Source organism: Saimiri boliviensis, chromosome 1 (genome assembly GCF_048565385.1).
Source record: "Saimiri boliviensis isolate mSaiBol1 chromosome 1, mSaiBol1.pri, whole genome shotgun sequence".
Taxonomy (NCBI): Eukaryota; Metazoa; Chordata; class Mammalia; order Primates; family Cebidae; genus Saimiri; species Saimiri boliviensis.
This window is the reverse complement of record NC_133449.1, coordinates 50,896,557-50,923,185: the sequence shown is the minus strand read 5'-3', so window position 1 is coordinate 50,923,185 and position 26,629 is coordinate 50,896,557. Positions and strand designations below refer to the sequence as shown.

Here is a 26,629-nt window from a genome sequence, read left to right as displayed (position 1 = left end):
AGACCATCCTCGTTAATACGGTGAAACCCCATCTGTACTTAAAAAAAAAAAAATACAAAAAATTAGCCAGGTGTGGTGGCACGTGCCTGTAGTCCCAGCTACTCAGGAGGCTGAGGCAGGAGAATTGCTCGAACCAGGGAGGTGGAGGTTGTAGTGAACTGAGATGCAGCCACTGCACTCCAGCCTGGGCAACAAGTGAGACTCTGTCTCAAAGAAAGGAGAGAGAGAGAGAGAGAGAGAGAGAGAGAGAGAAACAAAACTTTCTGGAATTTGATCCTTTCACCTGTTTTTAGCATCAGTATTCTTTTTTCTGTTTGTTTGTTTGAGATGAAGTCTTGCTCTGCCGCCCAGGCTGGAGTGTAGTAGTTCCATCTCAGCTCACTGCAACCTACGCCTCCCAGGTTCAAGTGATTCTCCTGCCTCAGCCTCCTGCGTAGCTGGGATTACAGGCATGAGCCAGCACGCCCAGCTAATTTTTCTATTTTTAGTAGAGATGGGGTTTCACATGTTGGCCAGGTTGGTCTCGAACTCCTGGCATCAAGTGGTCCACCTGTCTTGGCCTCCCAAAGTGCTGCGATTACATGTTACTGCACCTTGCTAGGATTTTTTTTTTTTTTTTTTTTTTTTGACACAGGGTCTTACTCTGTTGCCCAGCCTAGAAGTGCAGGGGTGCAATCAGCTCACAGCAACCTCTGCCTGTTGAGTTCAAGCGATCCTCCCACCTCAGCCTCCAGAGTAGCTGGGACTCCAGGCATGCACCGTAACACCTGGCTAATTTTTGTATCTTTTGTAGAGATGGGGTCTTGCCATGTTGCCCACACTGGTATCAAACTCCTGAGCTCAAGCAATTCACCTGCCTTGACTTCTCAAAGTGCTGGGATTATAGGTATGAGCTACTGTGTCCAGCTAGCATCAGGATTTTTAAACCATCTTTCCTTCTTCATTTTTGCCCAATTTTTATTATAGCGGGGGTTATATCTAGGTTCCTCAAATTCAACTCTGCAAATACGGAATCAAGTACCAGGCTTTATGCTGGATGTTGCTGGACTACAAGGTATCCCCTTACTTTCTGAGACCTTAGAAATGAACAAAAGGGAGCTGACCTTAATCAGAGTTGCTGGCTCCTCTGCAGCCTGAGAGTAAGTATTATCAAACACAACAGGCTAAAAGCAGAAGCAAGGGCAGGGGATGGAAGGATGCCAGAAAAACAACAGAACTTAAAGGGGGTAGTGGGATTTGAAGTCAGTAGAAAGGGCTGTGGGTGAGAACACAGGTGTCTCCATTCTGGCTACTGTTAAGGACTTGTTAAGAGTTGCTGGCTCAGCCTCTTAACTTCCCCAACCCTATGCCTGCTTTCCTGTTGGTGGTCAGCAAAGGCTGACCCAGGGTTAAAATGAAAGAAAACTGATTACATTGACAGCTTGGTGCAAGGGAGTAGACAAAACACTGACTAGGCATCTAAATACCTAGGTTTTGATCCCGATTCTGCTCCTGCTGTCTTTGTGACCTTGGGCAAATCACAGCACCTTTCTGGACCTGGGTTTGACTGTAAGTAGAATGGTGATAGTAGTGTCTATCTATCTACTAGTAGCTCCTAGAGGGGTCCTGGGGGTCAAATGATCTTTGGGGGACTGAGTAGGGTGTGCTGGCAGAAGTCAACAAATCTTCACTCCTGGCTGGCGTAAAGAGGAAGGGAGAAAAGGAACAGCAACTAGTAAGCAGGCTGACCAAGAGATAAAGTTGACGGGGATGAGCTGGCCAGGAACCAAGCAGAAGCTGGGGAATGAAGTCATTTGAACAGCACTGCCACGTGTGTCTGGATATACAGTCAGCCACAAAGATCTGGGAAGTGTTTTTCCAGCTTACAAATTGCTCATAACCTTGTGTGGCAAACATTATTAGTTTGCAAGATGGAGATACTATGCATTTTGACCTTTCTAGGCTGTGTCTCCCTTGGTTCATGCCTTGTCAGCCCAGCATGCCACATGCCTCCATGTGGCACATGTCAGATATATCTTGATATCAATACAACTAGCATCACCACAGCCCTTTTCTCTGAGAACTCTCCCTTTAGGAGAGGGTCCTCTCTATATTCCCAGTCCTTGGCATAGGGTAGGCACTGAGCAAATGTCTATCAATTATGGATCTTGTGAATTTTGAAAGAGCCTGCCAAGTCTTTGGGAAATGAAAAGATACCTGTCTGAAATGGGTTAGGAATAAGTTTTCTTGAGGATAGGTTTATGAGTCTTCCTAGATCTATGATCCCATTTTATATATCTAAAAATCTACCATTTTGGGACTAACTCCTCAAAACGAGAGTCAACTATGCTTAATTTAAAAAAAGTTTTATTAAATCATTTAGACTTGAAAGAAGTCACAATAGTTAACACACTTAAGTGTGTTCTGTACACCACCAACCCAAATGGATTGATTTCAGAATTTTTATAAATAAAACATAAACATATTTACAGTGAAAAATAAAAACATGTTAGCAAGTTAGATGATTAAACTGTTATCTATAATCAGTTTGGGGGAAAGTACCAACCTACAGGATTACATAGAAGACACTTAAGATTTCATTAGGCTTAAAAAGTCCATAGTTGAAGAAGTTAGTCGTAATATATATGATCCATTTCTTACTACGGCTTTTTTCCTCCCAAAACTAGATCTTTTAACCAATTTACATAAAAAAAGCTTCATTTTCCCTTTACTGGAGGTAAAAGTACAAAAAGCTCTAAACCCACTCCAGAACCATCTAAGGAATAAAGCTACTTAATGCTACAAATAGGACTATAACACTACGGACATCAACCGTTAGACAATTTGTGCTACTTGTCCTCCAAAATAGTGCAGATTCCTAATTTACCCACCAGGGACAAAAATGGAGTCAGCTTTTTCTCGAAATCAGTTTCAAAAATCATCGTATCTCTAGAAAGCGTGTTTCTAGAATAATACAGTTACCACATGGGGACTTTCCTTCTTCTGTAATATAAAAATATTTCCATTTTAGTTCTCACTATATATATTTTAGGAATTGCTGCTACCTCCGTAGGCAAACGGTGAGGGCTATAAAGCTTGCCCAGCAGCCAGTTTCAAGAGACTAACAAACAACAAAGATAGCCCTTTCTTTATAGCAAAATTCAAGAGTTGGCTCAAATTAGGTTAGGCCCACAAATCCAGCTTAAATTTGACATTAAAAAAGTAGTCCACAAGAAAATTGAGCAAAGAACGAAATTTTCAAGTCCACAATTTTGGACAGGCATGTTCTAAGAAGTAGGCTATTATCTGTGTCAACTATTAGGGTTGCTAGCACAACTTAAGGCTAATTGCTTGGCAAAGTGCTATGGGAGTTGCTGGACTGTCTTGAATGTTTTGTTCCCGATGAACTCATGGAACGAGACCTCTGTCTGAGCACTGTTTTTCCTGGAAAGTCCAAATCCTCAAATACAGCATTTTCAATGATGCTTGCAGCTTCAGGTCGTTCCATGGGGGATGGAGAGAGCATGTCTTGAACCATCACATACTGAAATAGAAAAATTGTTTTGTGATTAAAGGGCCAGGTTTGATCATTGTACAGTTTTTAAAATCAGTGCTGGCAAATTTTTCTGTATATATTTTAAGTTTTTGAACCACATTTGAGTTTTCAAGTCTCTGATAAAACTACTCAGCTCTGCCACTGATGCACAAAAGCAGCCAGAGACAATTTGTAAACTAATGGGCATGGCTGTGTTCCAATAAAACTTTTATTATAAAAATAGGTGGCAGGCTGGATTTGACCTATGGGCCCTAGTTTGCCACCCCTCATTTCAAAAAAATCATTGACAATTCTTTGGTAATTTGATTTTCTAACATATGATACAGGATTATTTAATCACATCATTGAAACATAGATATAATCTGATTTTAAAAAGTCATCTTACAATTGCACGTAAGTCTACAATTATCTCTATAAAATTTTTAATTAGAAAAAATTATAGCAGAGATCAGCAACCAACACCTTTTCTTTTAAAAGGTTTTAAAAAATCTCTTTGAACATAACATATACTCTCATGAGCCACCCTGGGAATAGATTCATCAAGTTTGCAAACTATATGATGACAATTTTTAGTAAAACATATTTAAGTATATGTAGGTATTTATTGTTATAAGTTCATTTTTTTAATGCAACCCTTCATTATACTTATAATACTGAAAGATAAACTTTGATTTTTTCCAATTTGAAAATGAACACATACTAACTCACTTCAACTTAATTATTTAAGGAAATTCAAGATTTATCAACATATAAACTTCACAGGTGTTACAGCATGGAACACTGGACATTAGGCTGAAGAAGCCAGGCCCCAGCTCCAGTCTTTGGTTTTAATAAATTTTGTGCTCTTAGGAGTAGGTCCCTTTCCTCTCTAGACCTTAGGCTTCCTCATCTGTAAAACAGGGAAACTGAGTTGATTGCTAAAGACCCCCTTAAGTTCTAAAGATGATTTTAAACAAAAGCAAAGATGAGAATTACACATACCTCATAAGGATATTTCTGAGTAAACAATGGTGGAAATTTGAGATTTCTTACATCAGTTAAGGTCTAAAAAGAAAAAAAAAGTGTCACTTATTAAGTTTATTTTGACATACAGATCTGTTTAAACATAGAAATATGTTTTGATACTCTAACGAAATGACTAAGAGGTTGTATATTTATCAGACAGAAAACTTATCAATTGTTTTTTCTGATTTAATAACTATATATATGTGTTTCCTGAGTACAGATGTTTACTCCATCAACTATCCTCAAAATACAGGAGAAATATATATGTATATACAGTTTTGTCTTCCACATCCACAGATTCCACATTGAAGGATTCAACCAACCACAGAATGAAAATATTTAAAAAATTTAAAAATAGGCTGGGTGCGGTGGCTCATGCCTGTAATCCCAGCACTTTGGGAGGCCGAGGTGGGTGGTCATGAGGTCAGGAGTTCGAGACCAGCCTGACCAACATAGTGAAACCTTGTCTCTACTAAAAATACAAAAATTAGCCGGGCGTGGTGGCACACGCCTGTAATCCCAGCTACTCAGGAGGCTGAGGCAGGAGAATTGCCTGAACCTGGGACATAGAGGTTGCAGTGAGCCAAGATCGTGCCACTGCACTCCAACCTGGGTGACAGAGTGAGACTTCATCTCAAAAAAAAAAAATTTTTTTTAAATAGATGGTTGCATCTGTACCGAACAAATACAGATTTTTTTCCTTGTCATTATTCCCTCAACAATAGAGTGTAATACTTATGTACATAGAATTTACATTATGTTAGGTACTGTAAGTTATCTACAGATGATTTAAAATATACAGGGAGGTATGTCCATTCTATGCAACTATTATACCATTGTATATAAGGGACCTGAGCATTTGCAGATTTAGTATCCATGCGGAGTCCTTGGTATCCACCTCTGTGGATAGCAAGATGACTATATATGTGTGTTTGTATTTATAAATTTACATATATGTGTATATATGTGTTTGGGGAGGGAGAGAGGAAGGAGGAGGGAGATAGAGAAAGGGGAGAGAAGGAGGGACAGATGGAGAGAAAGAGGAGGAGGAGAGAGAGAGAGTGCCATATTAACGCACAAAGAAAAGACTGGAAATCTTTGTCTCTATGGAGTTGCCTATTCTGAGTATTTCATAAAAACTGAATCATACAAATGTGTACTTTTCTGTCTAGGTTTTTTTACTCAGCATGTTTTCAAGATTCATCTATGTTGTGGCACATATTAGTATTTTCTTCCTTGTAATGGTTGACTACTTTCCATTGTATAAAATACCACAGTTTGTTTTTCCATTCATCAGTGAGCATTTGGGTGGTTTCTACTTTTGGATATTAGAAATAATGCTCATATGAACTGTACAAGTTTGTGTCTATGTTTTCACTTCCCTTAAGTATATACCCAGGAGTAGAATTACTGGATCTTATGATAATTCTATCTTTAACTTTTTCGGAACTGCCAGACTGTTTTCCAAAGCAGCTGCACCATTTTGCATTCCACCAGCAAAGTATGAGGGTTCCAATTTCTCCACATCCTAGCCAACACTCACTATTTTCCTTTTTGATTACGGATATCCTAGATTGTGCTGAAGTGGTATCTCACTGTGGTTTTGATTTGCATTTCCCTAGTGCCTAACCATGTTGAGCATCTTTTCACATGCTTATTGGCCATCTGTTTATCTTCTTTAGAGAAAGTCCTATTGCTTGTCCCTTTTTAAACTGAGTTGCTTTTTGTTGAGTTATAATAGTTCTTTACATATTCTGAATTCTAGATACTTTTTGGATATAGAATTTACAAATATTTTCTCCCATTCTGTGAGCTGCCTTTTCCCTTTCTATTTAATTTATTTAGAGATAGGGCCTCATTATATTGCCCAGGCTACTAGAAGGCATAATCATAGCTTACTGTAGCAGTAAACTCCTGGGCTCCAGACATTCCTCTTTCCTCAAGCTTCCTGCATAGCTGGGACTACAGCCACATGCCACCGCGCCTACCCTGTCTTTTCACTTGCATGATAATATTCTCGAAGGCAACCTCCGCCTTCTGGGTTCAGGCAATTCTCCTGCCTCAGCCTCCTGAGTAGCTGGGATTACAGGCATGCGCCACCATGCCCAGCTGATTTTTTTTTTTTTACAACTTAAACAAACTTTATTTTACTTGATTGAAAGCTTATTGTACATGAAGTGTTTTGCGTGGTTGATCTTAGCTGCATTCACGCTGACTCCAGGGAGTCTGGTTTTCTATGCTCAAGGTTGTTCAATTGCTGCTGTTACGGTTGTTTTGTTTTCTTTCAGGATCGAGGTGGGTACCTTCATATAATAACTTATTTTTCATTCCTTGTCTGGTAATTCTTTGCTGGATTTTTTGCTTTGCATAATTATACCTACAATGAAACCAGCATCCCAAAGTCATCAAGATGAATCCTCCTACTCCAACATCACACGATCTTCTAATTCTACTAGTGAACAAAAAGTGTCCAAAGCCAGCCACAACAGATCCTAACGAACCATACAGTACTGAATCCCGGGCGCAGGGAATATTTTCAATGTCTAAAATTCCTAGGAGCTTAAAAGGCGTGTGACAACCTGAATCAGCTTGCTTTGTGTGTGTCCAGCTTTGGTATGCAGTCTGCATTTTTAAATCCGAAAACCTTCCGCTTCGCGGGCTCGTCGGGCTCCGGCACGGCGGCCATGGGGACGGCTCCGCGCCTCTGCCAGCCCTGCGCGGCCCAGGCCCCCGGAGCTGCAGGCCGGCCCGCCGCGCCCCCGATTTTTTGTATTTTAGTAGAGGCGGGGTTTCACCATGTTGACCAGGATGGTCTCGACCTCTTGACCTCGTGATCCACCCGCCTCGGCCTCCCAAAGTGCTGGGATTACAGGCTTGAGCCACTGCGCCGGGTGCCATCTGATTCTTAATCCTTTACTTAGGTTAGACCTGTCTTATTTTCCTTTCTGGAAGCTTTTAGAGTCTTTATTTCTGGTGTTCTGAATTTAGTTATTTTGATGGTTTTTTTCTTTTCATTTATTGTACAGAATATTTGGCAGTCTTTTCGGTTAGAAGAAATGAGTTATTTCGCTCTATGTGAGAATTCTATCCTCTTCTACCATGGCTGGAGATTAGTAAGTAATATCTAAAACTGATAACATGAGAAATGGTGACAAGAGTCTAAACTTTGAAAATATGGAGGAAAGTACCAGGGACAACAACTAGAAGACGTAAGGGCAGCTACTTATGAAGGATAGGGAAGAATGTGACAGAGCCCAACTTTATTTTCAGAGACAGTCTTGCTGTGTTGCCCAGGCTAGAGGGCAGTGGCACAATCATAGCTTACTGTAACCACCTCAAACTCCTGGGCTAAAGTCATCTTCTTGCCTTAGCCTTGCAAGGCATGTCCTATCATGCCCTGCTAATTTTTTTATTTTTTGTAGAGATGGGGTCTTACTATGTTGTCCAGACCAGTCTTGAACTCCTGGCCTCAAGTGATCTTCTGCTTGAGCCTCCCAAAATGTTGGGATTAGAGGTGTGAGCCACCATGCCTGTCCCAGAGGGCTACTTTAAAACAACTTTCAGTCATGCTTATAACCCCAGCACATTGGGAGGCCAAGGCAGGAGGACTGCTTGAGTCTAGGGGTTTGAGACCAGCCTAGGCAACATAGGCAGAGCCCATCTCAACAAAAAGAATAAAATAAAATTAGCCCAGTATGGTGGCACATGCCTGTGGTCCAAGCTACTTGGGAGACTGAGATGGGAGGATCGCTTGAGTCCAGGAGATTGAGGCTGCAGTGAGCTGTGACTGCACCACTGCACTCTAGCCTGGGCAACAGAGCAAGACCCTGTTTTGGGCGGGGGGGTGGGCGGGAAGACTTTCAGTACTATCTGCTTTAAAGACTGTGGTCATGGTTTATTTTGAGAGAAAAAGAAACAAAACCCTAATTGTACATAATCTGCCAGCTTTTAAATATATGAGTGTGTAAATACTGTATGTTACATATATAATTATAATATACATTACTGTAGCCCCCATTACCTTGTGGTTCCCCTAGAATTTTTACTTATTACAAACTTACTGAGTGTAAAATATTGTTAAATTATGAATTTAAGCAAAAACTAAGAATAAGCAATCCAACCAAACAAGTTTTTGAATACTGAGCTTTAAATGGAAGCAAATAGTCTAGAACATCTCCCTGTGTTACTCACATCATCTCTTTCACTTTTAGTTAACCAGCCTCCTGGTATTAAGAACAGTCTTTAAAAAATTCTTTTGTAAATGTTAGATCATTTTGTTTCAACCTTTGTTTTTTGAGCAGGGAGAGTACTTACTCTGACTCTCTCCATCTGAGTGCTGAATGGGTACAGCAATTCAAATAGAATCAGGCCTAAAGAAAAGATGTCCACTTTATGAGAATAGCTGTTTCCATGAATCTGAAATCCCATATAAAGAAAATTAAAAAATTAACATAGACACAGTACAGTTGATATTACAGCATTACTGAATCCCAAAGTTTACTTAGTCACTTATTGGTTTAAATGCAAGTATATGTGTAAAAATGTTAGCAAAGAGTTAACCTCCCAAGTCTCTTTACTTCACTACTACACGAAGAGTAATTAAACTACTCAGCATTACAGAAGGAAAGCCCAGGTATACCTCTGAGATATGCATCAGTAAAATAGGCCTCTTAGAAACTTGGAGACTTGCCATGCTAAAAAGTTTGTGGGAGCCAGGAAAATCTGCTTGACTACCCCTGAGGTGAGGTTTTTCAAAGGGAAGGCTATCTAAAGCAAATCTCTCATTTCTAACCATCTTAGTCCTCACCCATTTTTATGAGAAAATCTTCATTACTCCCAACCACTAATCAACTGTAGTTAGCCTTCATTATGGCTCTTAATTATGGATACTTTGCATTCTTGGTTGTATTTTTCATGTGTATATTTCTTATTCTTCACAACTAGATTATCAAGTCCTGGAGGGAAGGAAATGCTTCTTTTGTGTTGCTACCATCCAGCACTGGGCTAAGTACAGAGAAGGCCCTCAATAAATACTTATTTGTTAAAATGAACAAATAAATGTCAACAGAACTACTTGAGTAAAGAAAACATTATTTAAATTAAAATTGACCTTTTGGTGACTCAGAAATACTCCCTTATTTGTGAAAATTTCTTTAGGGATATAATTTGACATTTGGGAAACAGCCAAAGAAGGGCACTTTGGAAATGCTCCATACCAGTACTTCTTAACTGGGGAGTAGAGGTGGTCACAGGGCAGTTGTCAGCATTTATGATCCCTTCACAACCTCCCCTCTAAACTGTACTTGGCATCTGTCTCCCTGGCTTTCTGCACAGCCTGCTCGCCTCTATGCTTACAGAAAAGATGGAAAGTTTCAGTGACCACGTCAGCTGCATCATCCTCTTCCCTTCCAAGTGACTGTAGCAATCTGAACCCCGCCTCACCTCTCATCCCTGGGGTTTGGGAAGTGTTAAAAAAATGTGCAAAAACAATACTTATAGGAGAACTGAAAAGGACACCCTCACACACTATTTGGAGAATATAAATAAACACAAATTTATGAGAAGCAACTTGGTAATAAATGTTTACTCCTGCTTAATGAAATGATCCCATCTTATTTTACCCACCCTAGGGCAGATGAAAATGTGTGCAGAGATTTGGGTATGGGGATAGTTACCCAAGTGATATTCCTGATAGCAAAATTTACAAGTAATTAAAATGTCCCAAATGAATGTTGAATACCATGCAGCTGCAAATATTTTCTAAGAATATTTAATAATATGGGAAATGCTTATATTTTAATATTGTATCTAAAATGTTACAAAGTAGAATTCCAATTTTATTTTCTAAAGTAAGGTATAAATATATACACACACGCAGAAGGAAATAACGGCTGTTAATATTTCAGAGAAATTTTTTGGTAAGTGATTTTTACTTTTTTGTTATATGTCCCTATACTTTCCATATTCCCTACATAAAGGACAGACTGATGCATTACTAAATTTATTATTTCTAATATTAGTAAATATATTTTAAAAATAAATATAGCCTCATGAACACATGAAACGTTGTATTTACAAAATATCTAAAAAATAAGGAATGAGAAGGTTTATATCCTTTCTGAGTTTGAACTGACTTAATCGCTGTGCAAATCTAGAACTTAACCTGTATTTCTTTGTAATTACAACCAATAACAAAGTAACCATGGGTCCTGCCCATTTATTCCAAGGATGAGAAAATTAAGAGAGTTCTGATAATAATTTTAAAATAATGTTATACTATAGCTTCTAAGGCTTGCATAAGATTGTACAATTCATACAGCTAAACTATTTTGAGCAACTTTTTAAGAAGCACTTTATAAAGTGACAGTTTCTACTTTTAAAGAGCATTAAGAAGAGAATTAAGACAGTCCATTTTTAACTACCAAATTTTAACTATTATACATTGCCATATTTCTACAGCTATCCTAACTTTCTAGTTATTTTCAACAATACCAAATATAGCATCAGTTGTCATCAACCTCTTCCTTTCTCAAATGACAACCCGTTTCCAAGATACACACACACAGCAGCCACAAGCCACACTACAGTCAGCACAGAAGTGTGTATTGGGTGGCCAGTACTACCTGGTGTTTATCTTTTCACTGGCATTCACTTTCACTCATCTACCAAATATTTATGAAACTATGCCATATTCTAGGCATTGTTTCAGGTGTTAGAGTAGAAAGAGAGACAAGCTAAGTCCCATTCTGATAGTTTAAAGGGAAGAAAAAAATAATCTGAGTTAAAGATGCTGTAAAAAGAAACCAGTGTAATGGCATGGACCCTGGCAGGGAGTAAAGGGAGAGGCATCCATTTTAAATAGAGCTAGGTGGGAAGGGCTTCCCAAGTTGTGAGCCTTCATTAATAAGCATCCAGATAGAATTCCTTTTATTTGTTTTTGCAATATTTAAAATGAAAAGTATTATTTCCAGCTTCTTAAATAATAGTAAGTTTTTAAAAACACGATTAAAAACTTTTTTTTTTTTGAGATGGAATTTCACTCTTGTCGCCCAGGCTGGAGTGCAATGGCACGATCTTGGCTCACTGCAACTTCTTCCTCCCAGATTCAAGCAATTCTCCTGCCTCAGCCTCCCGAGTAGCTGGGATTACAGGTGCCTGCCACCAAACCCAGCCAATTTTTGTATTTTCGGTACAGACAGGGTTTCTCCATGTTGGCCAGGCTGGTGTCTAACTCCTGACCTCAGGTGATCTGGATGCTTTGGCCTCCCAAAGTGCTGGTATTACAGGCATGAGCCACCTCACCTGGCCAAAAATACTTTTTTTTTTTTTTAAAGGGGTTTTGCTCTGTCACCCAGGCTGGAGCATGGTGGCATAATCTTGGCTCACTGCAACCTCCACCTCCCAGGCTCAAATGATCCTTTCTACTTCCCTCTCTCAGGTAGCTGGGACCACAGGCATACACCACCATGCCCAGCGAATTTTTGCATTTTTTGTAGAGACAGAGTTTCACCATGTTGCCCAGGCTGGTATCAAACTCTGAAGCTCAAGCAATCCACCTGTCCCAAAGTACTGGGATTACAGGCATGAGCCACCAGGCCCAAGCAAAAACGTTTTTAATATCAATTCTGATATATGACTGTGTAGAAAAATTGGAACATATAGGAAAGTCCAAAATAGATTAAAATTCATTCAAAGTCCCCCAACTCAAAAGCAATGCCTGTTGATATTTTGTGGCTCTTCTAGTCTTTTTTCCCTACAGATAGAAATATGTATTTATAGTATTTTGATATTTCATACCATTTTAATTTTTCCTTTCACCAGGCCTTGGCCATATCATTTGAGCAGGATGATACAATTACCAGGGCCAACAGATTTACTAATTTTTCTATGTAAGCCAGTTTGGATACTTTTGGTTGCAACCAATTGACTATCTATGAAATTCTCTAACAAACAAAAATCTCTTCTGTATCCTTTTTAATTTCTAAATTTATTTGTGATTTCTCCCCCTTAAGTAGGTATCTATTAAGGGGGGATTATCTAGAGATCCCATCTAATTTTACCCACCCTAGGGCAGATGAAAACGTGTGCAGATCCCATGTGCTAGAGAGGATTACCTTTATTTTAAACTATTAGAAACAACCATGGTGATGCGATTTTACTGTTTTCACCAGTATCAGTTTTTATGTTTGTTTTCCATCTTCTTGGTTCCTCCCTGCCTTCTACTGAGCAGAATTCTAATCACTTACACAGCAATATGCTTATGTAATGAAGTCCTATAAAATAAATTTATCTCCAAATGGAACTCTGAAAACTTCCTATAGATGTCATTATTTTTCATTTCTTGCATTTTTAAAAACAGTTTTTTACATTTTCTTCTAAAGACTGGGTTTCACTATTTTGCCCAGGCTGGCCTGGAACCTCTGGGCTCAAGTGATCCTCTCAACTCACGATCCTGAGTAGCTGAGACTGTAAGCTCAAACCATGGTGCCCAACTTCTTTCATCATTTTATTTTTTGTATTTTTTTTTATATGGAATGCTTCAGGAATTTGCGTGTCATCCTTGCGCAGGGGCCATGCTAATCTTCTCTGTATCGTTCCAATTTCAGTATATGTGCTGCCGAAGTGAGCACTCATCATTTTCTTAATACTTTGTATGAGTATTTTTATTTCATTATTGAACTGATGGTTATTATTTTTTAATAATTATTTTAATTTTTTTAAAATTCTGGGGTACATGTGCAGGATGTGCAGGCTTGTTACATAGGTAACATTAGCTGTTACATAGGTAACATAACCTATTAATTATGGTGGTTGACCCTTATGTCAAATTACTAATGGTGCTGTGGTGGTTTGACTCTTACGTGGCAATTACATTCTTCACTGTCACATGCTCACGGGCAAAACCAAAAAACATTTCACTTAAAATGTCCTTAGCAGTAAAAATTATTAATCTACTAAATCTCAACCTTTAAATACACACCTTTTTAATGATCTGACAAAATGGGAAAATATTCATAAAAACATTCGCCGCACCTGGCTGACAGACAGTTTCTTAAAGATGAACAATGAGACAGGGCATGGTGGCTCATGCTTGTCATCCCAGCACTTTGGGAAGCTGAGGTTCAAGGATTGCTTGTGGCCAGGAGTTTAAACCAGCCTGGGTAACACAGCAGGATCCCATCTCAAAAACATCAATTAATAAACTTTTTTTTTTTTTTTTTGAGGCGGAGTTTTCGCTCTTGTTACCCAGGCTGGAGTGCAATGGCGCGATCTCGGGTCACCGCAACCTCCGCCTCCTGGGTTCAGGCAATTCTCCTGCCTCAGCCTCCTGAGTAGCTGGGATTACAGGCACGCGCCACCATGCCCAGCTAATTTTTTTGTATTTTTAGTAGAGACGGGGTTTCACCATATTCACCAGGATGGTCTCGATCTCTCGACCTCATGATCCACCCGCCTCGGCCTCCCAAAGTGCTGGGATTACAGGCTTGAGCCACCGCACCCGGCAATAAACTTTTTTTAAAGAGAAAAAAAAAGATGAACAATGTGAGAATGGCCACTTCAAGGAAAATTAACAGTATTTGTTGTCAGTGATAAAAGTTGAGCTTTTAATTGAAAATTAAAATTTTGGAAGATTTGAAACTACCAGTGGGAATTTGATAGCCTCCTAAAATGTAAAGCCTTTTCTAGTGAGATTTGTGGTCATATTAATCAAAGTGACTTTTTATATTATATGAACTGTGACAACTTTTGGAATAGTTGCCAAACTTAGGGAATCAATAGTTTCCAAATGACTAATGCACAATATAAAATCAAGCACACGTAAAAAGATCCATTCAAAGTACAAAATGGACCAAAGGATGTTAAAAGTACCACAGTACAAAACATTCATGAATGGTTTTAGATTTCACAGTGTAAATGGCTTTTAAGAAACTATCAATAAGTTTTGATATATAATCAAAGAAAAATATCTATAATTACTTGAAATGTAATATTGTTCTTTTTCCAACTAGGTATCTGTGTGAGGCCAGATTTTCTCCATGTACTTCAGCCAAAATAACATATTGCAATGAATTGAACACAAAAGCAGATAGGAGAATGTAGCACTTTTGTAAGTCAAAAATGTAAACAAATGTCACTCTAATTTTTTTTTTTTGCAAGCGAATTGGTGCTGTAACTTTTTATTTTATTTTTTTTGGTTTAGAAAATACTTACTTTTCATAAAATAAGATGTAACACGTTTAATTCTGTTATTTTAATTGATTTAATAAAGCTTTATAAATTTCTCCTTTAACTTCTAATATAATAAATATTGACAAAATTTTGTTAAGAAAACCTTTTGGGTTCTCAGTTATTTCCACAAGTATAAATAGGTACTGAGCGCAAACATCTGAGACCTGCTGCTCTAAGCATAAAGAAGCTTGTGAAGATCATTTGCCTGGTGGTGGCTGAGCGTGCTCACCTGAAGCTTTCAGGATGCCCTGCTCCCACCGCTCTTCCAGTCCCTGTCCTGATTATAGTTTTTTTCCTGTGAAGGCCAAGCAGCCCACAAGGCAACAAAGGCCAGCCTGTGTGCCTCTATTTCCTACTATGGTACATGCTGGAGGCTACCTATGAATGACCACAGAGGGAAGCTCAGTATAGTGCCTCTGGGTCTAGCTGGCTCTGAAAACAGTTCTGACATAATATACACAAGGCAAACCAGAATTAAGTTTGGGAGGGTGGTATTCCAAGTCTCTTTCCAAATTCCTGGTTGCTGTCAGGTGCTGGTTCAGGGGATGAGTGCATTTTATGTGTAGTATTTTTCTTAATCCATCCCCAATTCAGGTTTAGCTGTGTCACTATTCCACGACTGGAACACTACTGCTAGTTTTCATAATTTTCAGACTTACTGAGTTTTAGATTACTGGGTTTAATGAAAACATGGGAAGAGATTCATCAGGTACATCTGCTGCCGTGCTAATAAGTGAAAGTCTAAAACACTCACCTGCTCTGGGCTCATATACAGTTTGGTCCCTACTTGTCCTGTGTGTCTGGCATAAGCTGGCATTGGGGTCAGAACTGTCTGCTCCTCCTCATCCTGGTCCATTGCAGTCACTAATCCAAAGTCTCCAACCTTGACCACATCATCCATTGTAAAGAATATGTTGGATGGCTGGAAAGAATACAACAGACAAAGTACAGTGGATGTGCATGGAGGAGAAAGAGAATTATTTAAATGACTACAAAGAAAAAATGCAATAAACTAGGTATTTTCAAGCATATTTCTCTATAAAATGAGCTAATATGAAAATAGTGACAATTTTTCTGTGTCAGACAAGTACTGGTGGCAAAGAAAAGGGAAGGGTAGCAAAGAGAACTAGTATTTATTGAACTTCTACTTAAACCCTTTGAGATGCACATTCTCTAGGGATCAGGGTACTTAATCTTCAATCTTATTATTCTATATATTCTTCCCAGGCAAGCATCTCTACACTTAAGACTTAAAGCCTTAATAATTATAATGATAACTAATAATAACAAGTTCATAACAGAACTTGCAACATGCTAGGCACTGTTCAAAGCAGTTTACTACTACTAACTCATGTACTACAATCCCATTAGATAGATGAGTACTAACTCCATTTTACAGAAATAGAAAGTAAGGCCCAGAAGTTAAACAAATTGCCTAGGGTTACTCAGCTAGCAAGTGTGGAGCAGGGAATCAAACCTGAGCAGTCTGGCTTTTGAGGACCTTGTTATCCACTGTCATGTGCCCAGCTTTCAGCTTTTAGTAGTTCTTGCTCTATGGTAGCTAATTACTATTTGGTGAATGAATGAAACAGACATCTTTTGGTTTGTATCTGGGAGGAGGAAACAGATTATGAGAAAGGAGAAGGGCTCTTTACTACTACTCTATGCTGCCTCTTGTAAAATCTATATGCTCCTAAAACTGCATCTACTCCCAGATCTCTGCCCTGAGTTCTAAACTCATATGAAACTGTTTATTGAATACATCTCACCAGATGTCTCATGGGTTCCTCAAACCCAAAGTGCCCTAGAAATACATCATCTTTCCCTCAGAGTCTACTCTGCCCTGCAAGTAGACCATATGACCATCATTCATAGCCCTTGAAATGAGGAAAAAGAAAGCCATTTAGCTCATGAAATTGAATTTCATCATATTTCAAATACTGCCAGAAAATAACATTTCATTCCCAAACTCTAAAATATCATTATACAATTTTGACTTGGAAGCATGAAGTTACCGTGTATAAGATCTATGGTAATAATCTAGAGCTCTCCAATAAATAACTTTGTACCAGAGGCAATAATAGGCTATCCTGCATTAAATGTCATCTTTCTTCCCCACTCCTATCTTCTGATGGCAGTTGTTATTTACTGAACCCTATAATAGACAAGCTTTTTGGCTCTCTAGTATCTACCTCTCTGTGCTTCCACCAGAAGTATCTTGATTTTATTTTGGGAACTTCCTTCTTACTGACTGTGCAGCAAAACCCCATGGATAGTGTGAAAGGCATCCATGCTTTACAGTTGCTTATACCAATCCACAGAATCCCATTGCCTGGCCAGAGACTGGTCTTGTTGAGGGATGAGACTGGGCTTGGTTTAAGTAGAATAAAACTTCTGATAAATAGTGGGAGAAAACAATACTTTTCTCTCTACCCTCTAACCCACCACCTCCAAAAGACTTAAACAGAAACAAGAAATGCGGGGGAGAGAAACCAGGTTCTGGCTAAATCACTTTATCTCAGCTAAAGCTTTACCTGAATCCTCAACTGTTTAGTCATATGGGCCAACAGATTTCCTTTTCTGGTTAAGTCAGTATAAATGCTTTTGAGTGCAAACAAAATAAAATTCAAAATAAATGGTATGATCATCTAATCTAGAACATTTAGGCATTGTACTATAACAGGTGAAAAAAGCAGATATGGTTCATACCCAAGAAAACCAGAGAATAAATAATCCAGGTGTTATGAGAATAATGAAGGACCAGGTTTCTGTCAGAACACTATATCAGAGGAACTGAGAAAAGCTCAGAGTGAAGAAAACAGAAGACTAGAAGTCAGTCTGAAAAGGGAGGAGCCCAAGTCCTGATGACAAAAATGTGACCAAAATATAACAAGGGAAGAAGGCCTAGAAGGTTTAACACTGAGCTCAAAGATTTAGGTCAGAACATAACAAAACGTACAGCTTTTTCAACAAGGAATAAAAATCTTGGCTGTTTTTTTTTTTTTTTTGGTTGGGAGCACACTAGAAATCTTTAAAAGGAATTGTCTCTTATTTAGAAAGGAATAAAACCTTTCTGATTTCTAGAAAAACTAACAGGGATACTAACTTTTTAATTAAGTTTTTCTGGTGCACAGACAAACATAGAAAAATCTTTAGACAACATTGTAGTATTAAATGGATATTTACCAATATCTCATTTACATTATAAAATTGGAAGAATATTAATTATCAGTGAAAACATAATTCATTGTCTTTCAAGTTGGCATTTGTGTGTACAGCAAGTGTTAAGTACAAGAAGAATGTGTATATCAGCTAGCTGTTTTCCACCTAGTGATAAGCATTTACTATATTCAACCCTAAATGCTAGTTTCTCTCAAATTAGGGGTGTGTGGTCTTCTGTAAACTGTCTTCTCTAATCCAGTGAAATAATTCATCTCTGAACTTTTCATTCAGTGGAGAACAATTCTTGGCAATCAGTTTGGGCCTACATCAAAATCACTGAAGCATAAGGATTATATATAAGTAACAACTATATTGAAAAAATAAGAATTATTTCTAATTCCTATTCTTGTTATCCTAAAGCACTTAAAATATACTCAAGAATTTGAAAACCTATCGCTGATTTTAGAAGGAAACTTGTGTCCAAATAGTTACTTTTGTGCCTGAAACAAGTCTGTGGTTACATAAAACTGAAAAGATTTAAAATGGACCCACATCTAGCTACTTTCATCAGAAAAGTATTTACATGTTCACTACACATCGACTGGTGACTGCTAAGAGTATATGGAATGTAGCAGAGATTACTTAAATACAATTTCCATGTACTTATTTTTAGAAACACTACTAAGGAAATGTCATGTTGTACTTATTTTTAGAAACACTACTAAGGAAATGTCATGTTTTAGTAAGAATCTTAAGTAATTTTGCATATTACTACAATATTCACTAGAATCCAAGGTTTTAGAGCTATAAATAATCATCTGGCTATTTGCTACCTTTCCCCATTCAGCTTCTTACCCCTTCCCCCAAAGTCTAAACAGTTCAGAAATAGAAGCAACAGTGTGAAGATTTGCTCCAGTTCAAGCTGGCTAATGAAGGACCCCAGGTCTCTCCTTCCATTTGGATCCCTTTCACCATTCTGCTTCAGAGCCCTGGAGGTACTGGTGTCAGGGTTACTCAAAACCACAGGAAACAAAACAAAACAAAACAAAACACAGGCTATATCTGCTCATGGCAGATTCTACCTAAATATTTTTTCTTTTTTTTTCCTCACCTGGACTACTGGGAATACCTTTTACAGTCAAATGAAAGCAAACACATTACCAAAGAGAATGAATGAATGCATGGTTTGCCTAAAGTTTTCAGACATAAGACTTGTTATGCTTGCAGCACAACTCTTCAAGGCTACTTTCTCAGACCTCTGCTCTTAGATGCTTTTACTCTCCCCCACTCTTAAGGGTACTTCAGAGTACTGTAAGTACTGCTCTGAATCACAAAACGTCAGATTGAAACCCAAGGGTGATGCTCCACAAATACAGACCTTGAGGTCCCTATGCATCAGTCCTTTACTGTGAAGAAACTCCACTGCCTCTGCAATCTGCAGGAAGATGTGCAGACACATGCCCCTCTCTCTCTCCTCTATGGTACATCGTCTATTCATCCAGTCTTTGAGGTTTTCTTTTCTGCACAGCTGCATCTGAATGTAAAGATACACCTTTGGTGAACTGGGCTGGAGTTTTTCTGTGGTATTTTTAGTGAGATCTAAACTTAAAGTGGTTGGTCTTGGAGGAGAAATAGACAAGGTAGCTTCAGAAGAAGATCTGCTACTGGTGGGCTTGCAAGCAGTGAGTTTATTAGCACAATGGTTGCCAATATGCAACCGATTCGTTTTGGGCTCTTCTTTACTGGAAGCATTATCACAGCCAGAGTCTTCAAATACTATGGAAGAGGAGGTTCTCTCCCTTGACCTTACATAAGGAGAAGCTTCAGAAGGAAAAAGTTCAAAGGAGTGCCCCTCATCATTGCCATCCATAGTACCATCTTCCACATCACAGTCTGTAAGGCAACTGTCCTGGAGGTTGTACGCTGCATCCACTGACACACTGATGTCTCCATGGCCCATTCCTGAGAATTCCAGTGGTGAGAACTCATTCTCAGATGAACTTGTCTGGCCACAGGAAATCCCTACTGAAAAAGACCTGCTTCTTTGTGGTGAAGGAGCTATGATTTCAATATGTTCTTTTGTAGAGAAAGGATCCATTCTGCGTATTTTAACTGATGGTGCATCCATTGGACTAGGGGAGCTGACTGGCCAGTCTGTACTAAAAGTGGGAGAAATAGAAAGGGATAAGAGTGAATATATATTGATTAAAGTACCTGAACTGCACCCTCTGTTTAAAGAGATTCAACTATAATAAAGCCACTTACCAAATGACAAACAACAAAACAACATACAAACTAAATAAAAACATACAATGTGCGATAGATAACATCACATTCCATTTATTCCTTCTAAAAAAACTTAATTTTAAAGCTTAATGTTATACATGGAAACAATTACCTGGGACTGTCTGGGGTTGTCACAGCAGCCAAAGCCTTTTATGTAAAGCAAGGACAGGATTCCTCAATGACTGTGATTCTGAAGCTCTAATCCAAATTAGGACAGCACCTCACAAGGCCTTGAGATAAGCAGCCATTTCACTTGGACCTTCCATGGCTTAGTTATTGGTTGAGTCTATAGTAAGCACCACTTTAATAAGGTACCTCACATGGATCTAATGTTGCTTAGGTACCTGTAGGTAGGAGTTTTAATCCAGTTGTTTGGTGCAGTCTACCTATACATGCTTCCTCGTTACTCTCCTTTAATAGTCTTTTTTCTTTTTCTATTTTTTTTTTGTGCACAGATGATCAAAATGAAGTTGTGATCAAGTTTGGATTTTTTTTTCTTTGAGGTGGAGTTTCACTCTTGTTGCCCAGGCTGGAGGGCAATGGTATGATCTCGGCTCACTACAACCTCTGACTCCCGGTTCAAGCGATTCTCTTACCTTAGCCTCCTGAGCAGCTGGGATTACAGGCACCTGCCACCACACCCAGATAATTTTTATATTTTTAGTAGAGATGGGGTTTTGTCACGTTGGCCAGGCTGTTCTCGAACTCCTGACCTCAGGTTATCTGCCCACCTTGGCCTCCCAAAGTGCTGGGATGACAGCTGTGAGCCACTGCACCAGCCTTCCTTTAACAGTTTTTAAATAACCTTCCTTCCTATAGCACATCACAGTTAATATGGGCAATATCTTTGGGCTAAGTTCATGTATTTTTAACTGCAAATAGTTCAAAACTACTTAAAAAGGAGTTGTAAATTATTAACTGCTAATAGAATAACTAAATAACAAACATTTTTTAAACATGGAGACAGAAGCAGATACCTTATGTTGAGAAAAGTCACTATATATCCCTCAGTTAATCACAATGTACAGAGCCCTATCAACTAATAATTTTTTTTTTTTTTTTTTTTTTTTTTTTTTTTTTTTTTTTGAGACAGTCTCTCTTGCTCTGTCACCCAGGCTGGAATTCAGTGGTGCAATCCTGGCTCGCTGCAACCTCCACCTCCTGGGTTCAAGCAATTCTCCTGCCTCAGCCTCCTGAGTAGCTGAGACTACAGGCGCATGCCACCATGGCTGGCTAAGTTTTTTTGTATTTTTCGTACAGACGGGGCTTCACCATGTTAGCCAGGATGGTCTTGATCTCCTGGCCTCATGATCTATCCACTTTGGCCTCCCAAAGTGCTGGGATTACAGGTGTAAGCCACCACGCCTAGCCTTAACTAATAATTTTTTTAAAATGTAAATTCTCTTATTTTTTTCTAAGAGACAGGTTCTCACTATGTTGCTCATGATGGTCTTAAACTCCTGGGGTCAAGAAATCTTCCCACCTTGGCCTCCCAAAGTGCTGGGATTATAGGCGTGAGCCACCCCTGTATGCTCACAAAATCTAAATCAAAATTTCACAAGTGGCTAGAGAACTTTTCAAAACGAAACAGAACAGAACTCTGCTGTTCCTTAAAAAAAAAAAAATCCCTAAAGTTATAAAACTGATATTGTGATCACCCAAGCAAAAAACTAGCTTAAGTCTATGTGTAACAAACTTAGTTACCTTTCATCTTTCAGCCAAATTTCATCCATCTTTTCTTGCCACTTCTCTGGTGGTGCTTCAAGCCAGGCATTGAAATATCTAACAATGCCTGGGTGCTCAAGCTTGGCTAAGGCTTTAACTTCTCGCATTACCTTTTCCCGAGCCAATTCCCTGAAAGAGAAAAAATATTTGAGGTGATGGATATTCCAATTACACTGATTTGATCTTTACAAATTATATGACACATACCCCTAAAATACATAGATGCATTATATATCAATAAAAAAGAAAAATTTAAAAAATAAAATTAGCCTGAAAAAAAAGAGAAAGTAAGACAACACTGAAGCCTGTTTATATCTGAAGTATTCATATCCAATAGTGAAAACAGAAAAGTAATAAAATAGGATCCCTTCTTGAAACTAAAATTAGAAACATAAGAGTTAGCCTAGGATATACTTCTTTTTATTTTTTGAGATGGAGTTTTCCTCTGTTGCCTAGGCTGGAGTGCAATAACGCAATCTTGGCTCACTTACCTCTGCCTCCAGGGATCAAGTGATTCTCCTGTCCCAGCCTCCCAAGTAGCTGGGAATACAGGCATGCACCAATATGCCCCACTATTTATTTTTATTTAGTAGAGACAGGGTTTCACCATGTTGGTCAGGATGGTCTCGATCTTCTGACCTGAGGTGATCCACCCACCTCTGACTTCCAAAATGCTGAGGTTACAGACATGGACCACTGTGCCCAGCCAGTCTAAAGTATACTTCTAAAAGGCCACACAAAAAATGTTTCAAGTATTTCAGTATTCTGGAAATAAATGCTACAAGTGCATCTACTGCACATGCAAATAGTTTTCTTGGCTGACTAAAAATGAATCATTACAGACTCTTAAAGATTATTGCTTAACATTTGTTGTCAATGGGAGGACAAATAGGTATGAGTGAGATATTCAGAAGAGACCCTAGCATCTTCACTCAGGAACACGGAGAAGGACCACTCCAAAAGCATACACATTACAACCTCACAAGCTTGTACTAGCATGTTGTTTGTATAAGCCTCAACTATACAATATCATAGGCAATGAAATTTAAACTAGAAAGGCATCTGGACTTTATCTTCTGCTTTCACAACTTTTCTGATGGACCTAATCTCACATTTCTAGGGATCCCACCATCCCCTGAGCAACACAAATAAATGCAAATTTCATCTATTTCCCTCCCCATGAGAACATCAGCTACTCTGATTTTTTTCCTCTGTGCTTTGTTATTGTTATTAATGTCCCCCAATCTCTCATTCTAAGAATCCTAGTACCTTTCTAAATTAACAACTTCTAGGTACTAACATTCATTTACCAAATCCTATCAGCTCCTCCTTTTCAATTCCTTACACTCAATTCTTATTTTAGAACTAAACTGTTGCCAAAAAATCTAATGAACATTCCTGTCTCTTGTCCTTTCCTTGCATTAGCCATCTACACGCTGCTACCAGAGTCACCTCCACTTTGATCACATTGCTTTCTCTACTCAAAGACCCAAATGTCTACAAAATAAGATACCAACTTATTTGCTTTCTCTACTCCAAGACCCAAATGTCTACAAAATAAGATACCAACTTATTTGCTTGGCATTTAAGCTGCTACAAGCTATTTTTTTTTTTTCCCTGAGATGGAGTCTCACTCTGTCGCCCAGGCTGGAGTATACTGATGCGATCTCAGCTCACTAACCTCCACCTGCCTTTTAATAGAGATGAAATTTTTGTCATATTGGCCAGCCTGGTCTCCAACTCCTGGCCTCAAGTGATCCACCCACCTAGGGCTCCTAAAGTGCTGGGATTACAAGCATGAGCCACTGTGCGTGGCCAACCTATCTTTTTCTTCCTCTCTTCCTTCCTCCCCCATTCTTACCCTTTGCTCCACTTATTCCAGAACTCTCACCATTCTCCATACCACCTCCAGTTGCTTGCGAGAGCCTTTGCTCAGGCCATTTTATGCACTTGGCCATCCCTCCCATACCTGTCTCCTGAGGGAAAGACTACTCCTGCACACCCAGAGCAAATGCCTCCATTTCCACAAAGTTTGACTTCCTTACTGCCTTTTGGCCACATCTGCTCTTCTTCATGAGAAGTTATTAATACTTAATTGAGATGAGGCAAATGTCAAAATCTACCTTGCATTGTACTTGAGTACGCATACAAAAGCACCATAAAGGTACAAGTTTCTTGAGGGGAGAAACCTTGCTTAGTTTTTATAGCCTATGTAGTACCTGGCACATATTTAAACTCGAAAGTTATTTACCAAGAGAAAAAAATTAGTTCCCTAGTACCCAAACCATCCAATTCCTGTCCCTCCCAGACAGGAATTTGAAAAAACTGTGATTACCAGATAACATGATAGCACAACAATTAGCATGCATTTAATCAAGAATCAACGAGAGGCCAGGCATGGTGGCTCACGCCTGCAATTCCAGCACTTTGGGAGGCAGAGACGAGTGGATCATTTGAGGTCAGGAGTTTGAGACCAGCCTGGCCAACATGGTGAAACCCTATCTCTACTAAAAATACAAAAATTAGCCAGGTATGGTGGCTCATGCCTGTAATCCCAGCACTTTGGGAGGCTGAGGAAGATGAATCACCTGAGGTCAGGAGTTCGAGACCAGTCTGGCCAACATGGTGAAACTCCATCTCTAGTAAAAATACAAAATTAGCCAGGTTTGGTGGTGCACACCTGTAATCTCAGCACTTTGGAGGCTGAGGCAGGTGAGTTCAGGAGTCCAAGACCAGCCTGGCCAACATGGTGAAACCCTGTGTCTACTAAAAATACAAAATTAGCCGGGTGTGGTGGCATGTGCCTGTAATCCCAGTTACTTGGGAGGCTGAAACATGAGAATCACTTGAACCAGGGTGACAGAGCAAGACTCTGTCTCAAAAAAAAAAAAAAAAAAAAAGAAGCAAGAGCCTTCTACATAGATAGAATAAAAGGTATTGCTAGAAACCTATCATCTTAAGCATTACACTGCTCTGAGTCAGAAATCACACTTCTAGGAATCCATCCTAAGGAAACAGATATTGCCAAAATGTATATAAAAAGATGATACAGCACAGTTTTTTTTTTTATGGTAAAGTTATTTCTAATTGCAACAAATTAGAAACCAAATTGTTTATTAATACAAAATGGTTAAATATGGCATGTGTATTAAATGGACTATTACCAAGCTATAAAATACTTTTAATATATTTTAGAATATTGTTAATAACATGAAAATATAGAGGATATGACAAATAAAACAACAGACAAAACTGTACAGTACTGGCGACTGGCTACCAGTTAGGTAAATTTATGACCAGAAAACAAAATCAAGGCCAGGTGTGGTGGCTCACACCTGTAATTCCAGCATTTTGGGAGGCCGGGGCAGGCAGATCATAAGGTCAGGAGTTCGAGATCATCCTAACATGGTGAAACCCTGTCTCTACTAAAAAAATACAAAAATTAGCTGGGCAAGGTGGCAAACGCCTGTAGTCCCAGTGACTCGGGAGGCTGAGGCAGGAGAATCTCTTGAACCCGGGAGGTGGAGGTTGCAGTGAGCTGAGATTGCGCCACTGCACTCCAGCCTGGGCAACAGATTGAAACTCTGCCTCAAAAAAAAAGAAAACAAAATCAAAAGGAAATACTCTAAATTAGCCAGGCGTGGTGGTATGCCTGGCTAATTTTGTTATTACTGGGTAGAAACAATATAATTCAAATGTTTTTGTTCTAGTACTTTTCCTCAATTACACAGAAATATAGAATTATTTTAAAATGCTGCAATTTATTGAAGTCTATAGGAAAGTTCTGAGTTAAGAATCAAAAACAAAGACATTTAAAAGTAGATAGAAAGCAACCTAACAACTTTTAGATAGCTGGTTACTTGGCAGCACTTAGAAACTAAGATTTGAAAGGTCTGAAACTGCATTTTCTGTGGTGCTTACAGAGTATAGTAAGAAGGATATTTTACCCATAAGATTAGATCACATTGTGATGATTTCAAGTTTACCAAAGGTACACCATTACCTATTGGGGAGACGGATCCTCTTGATAGCATAATTGCAGTCATCTACTTTGTTTTTAGCTTCAAAAACAACTCCAAAGCCTCCACGTCCCAGACATTGAATTGGTTCAAAATCAGTTAGATATCTTTAAAGAGAGGTAAAATTTATAAAAGTTTGCAACAGTTTTAAATTTTGTGGCAAGGTAAAAATCAGTTCAATCTTATGACACATAAAAATGTATAAACTCATAGAATTCATCTTAATAAGTAGTATATTTTGAATTTGATTAATAGCATTTTAATTATTCTGTTTGTATAAATGAAGGAAACACACTGTTATAAATTTCCTAGAAAAAAATTTAAAATGAAAAATATGTGTTTAATTGGGAATCTCTTGTTAATCACTTGTTCTTACAGCTATTGCACTACTGATGTGAGCTGTCCAATACTTCCTATCATCTACCAAAAGATCATATTCATAATTCTCAAATCTTTTACATTCTGTCACATTTTGTATTCAATTACAGAAAATGTATTTTTATCTTAGCTAATTAACTGTAAATTTTATGGGAAAAATCAATCCTATTATACCCAGGTATTATTTTAGCCATAAACCTTCCTAGGAACCAAAGCTGATATGGGCTGAGTTTCCTCATGAGTCAGTTTACTTACCACTGGAGGTACCAAGTCAGACAGAAGCCAACTT

The 26,629-nt window shown here is 38.6% G+C and overlaps 2 protein-coding genes and 1 non-coding gene across 3 annotated transcripts in view; all 3 read right to left on the bottom strand.

The window, feature by feature from the left end:
• Positions 1-2,329: 2,329 nt before the first annotated feature.
• EIF2AK3 (eukaryotic translation initiation factor 2 alpha kinase 3) overlaps positions 2,330-26,629 on the bottom strand; it is a 74,459-nt gene continuing 50,159 nt past the window's right edge. The window contains exons 11-17 of the mRNA XM_074397111.1: positions 25,947-26,069; positions 21,923-22,072; positions 19,311-20,091; positions 15,525-15,692; positions 8,855-8,956; positions 4,517-4,579; positions 2,330-3,523 (exon numbers count right to left, since the gene is read on the bottom strand). Coding sequence (XP_074253212.1) covers positions 3,323-3,523; positions 4,517-4,579; positions 8,855-8,956; positions 15,525-15,692; positions 19,311-20,091; positions 21,923-22,072; positions 25,947-26,069 — 1,588 coding nt within the window. The 3' untranslated portion in view covers positions 2,330-3,322. The remainder of the gene's footprint in view (positions 3,524-4,516; positions 4,580-8,854; positions 8,957-15,524; positions 15,693-19,310; positions 20,092-21,922; positions 22,073-25,946; positions 26,070-26,629) is intronic.
• On the bottom strand, positions 5,472-8,361 carry LOC120360704 (uncharacterized). The gene has a single exon (XM_074397113.1). The coding sequence runs from the start codon at positions 7,436-7,438 to the stop codon at positions 6,791-6,793; it is 648 nt and encodes a 215-aa protein (XP_074253214.1). The 5' UTR covers positions 7,439-8,361; the 3' UTR covers positions 5,472-6,790.
• Positions 13,064-13,170, bottom strand: LOC120361982 (U6 spliceosomal RNA). The gene has a single exon (XR_005578003.1). It is a non-coding gene; the product is annotated as a U6 spliceosomal RNA (small nuclear RNA).

Coding starts and splice junctions, on each gene's coding strand:
- LOC120360704 (XM_074397113.1), bottom strand. CDS start 7,438: ATGGCACCCGGCGCAGTGGCTCAAGCCTGTAATCCCAGCACTTTGGGA.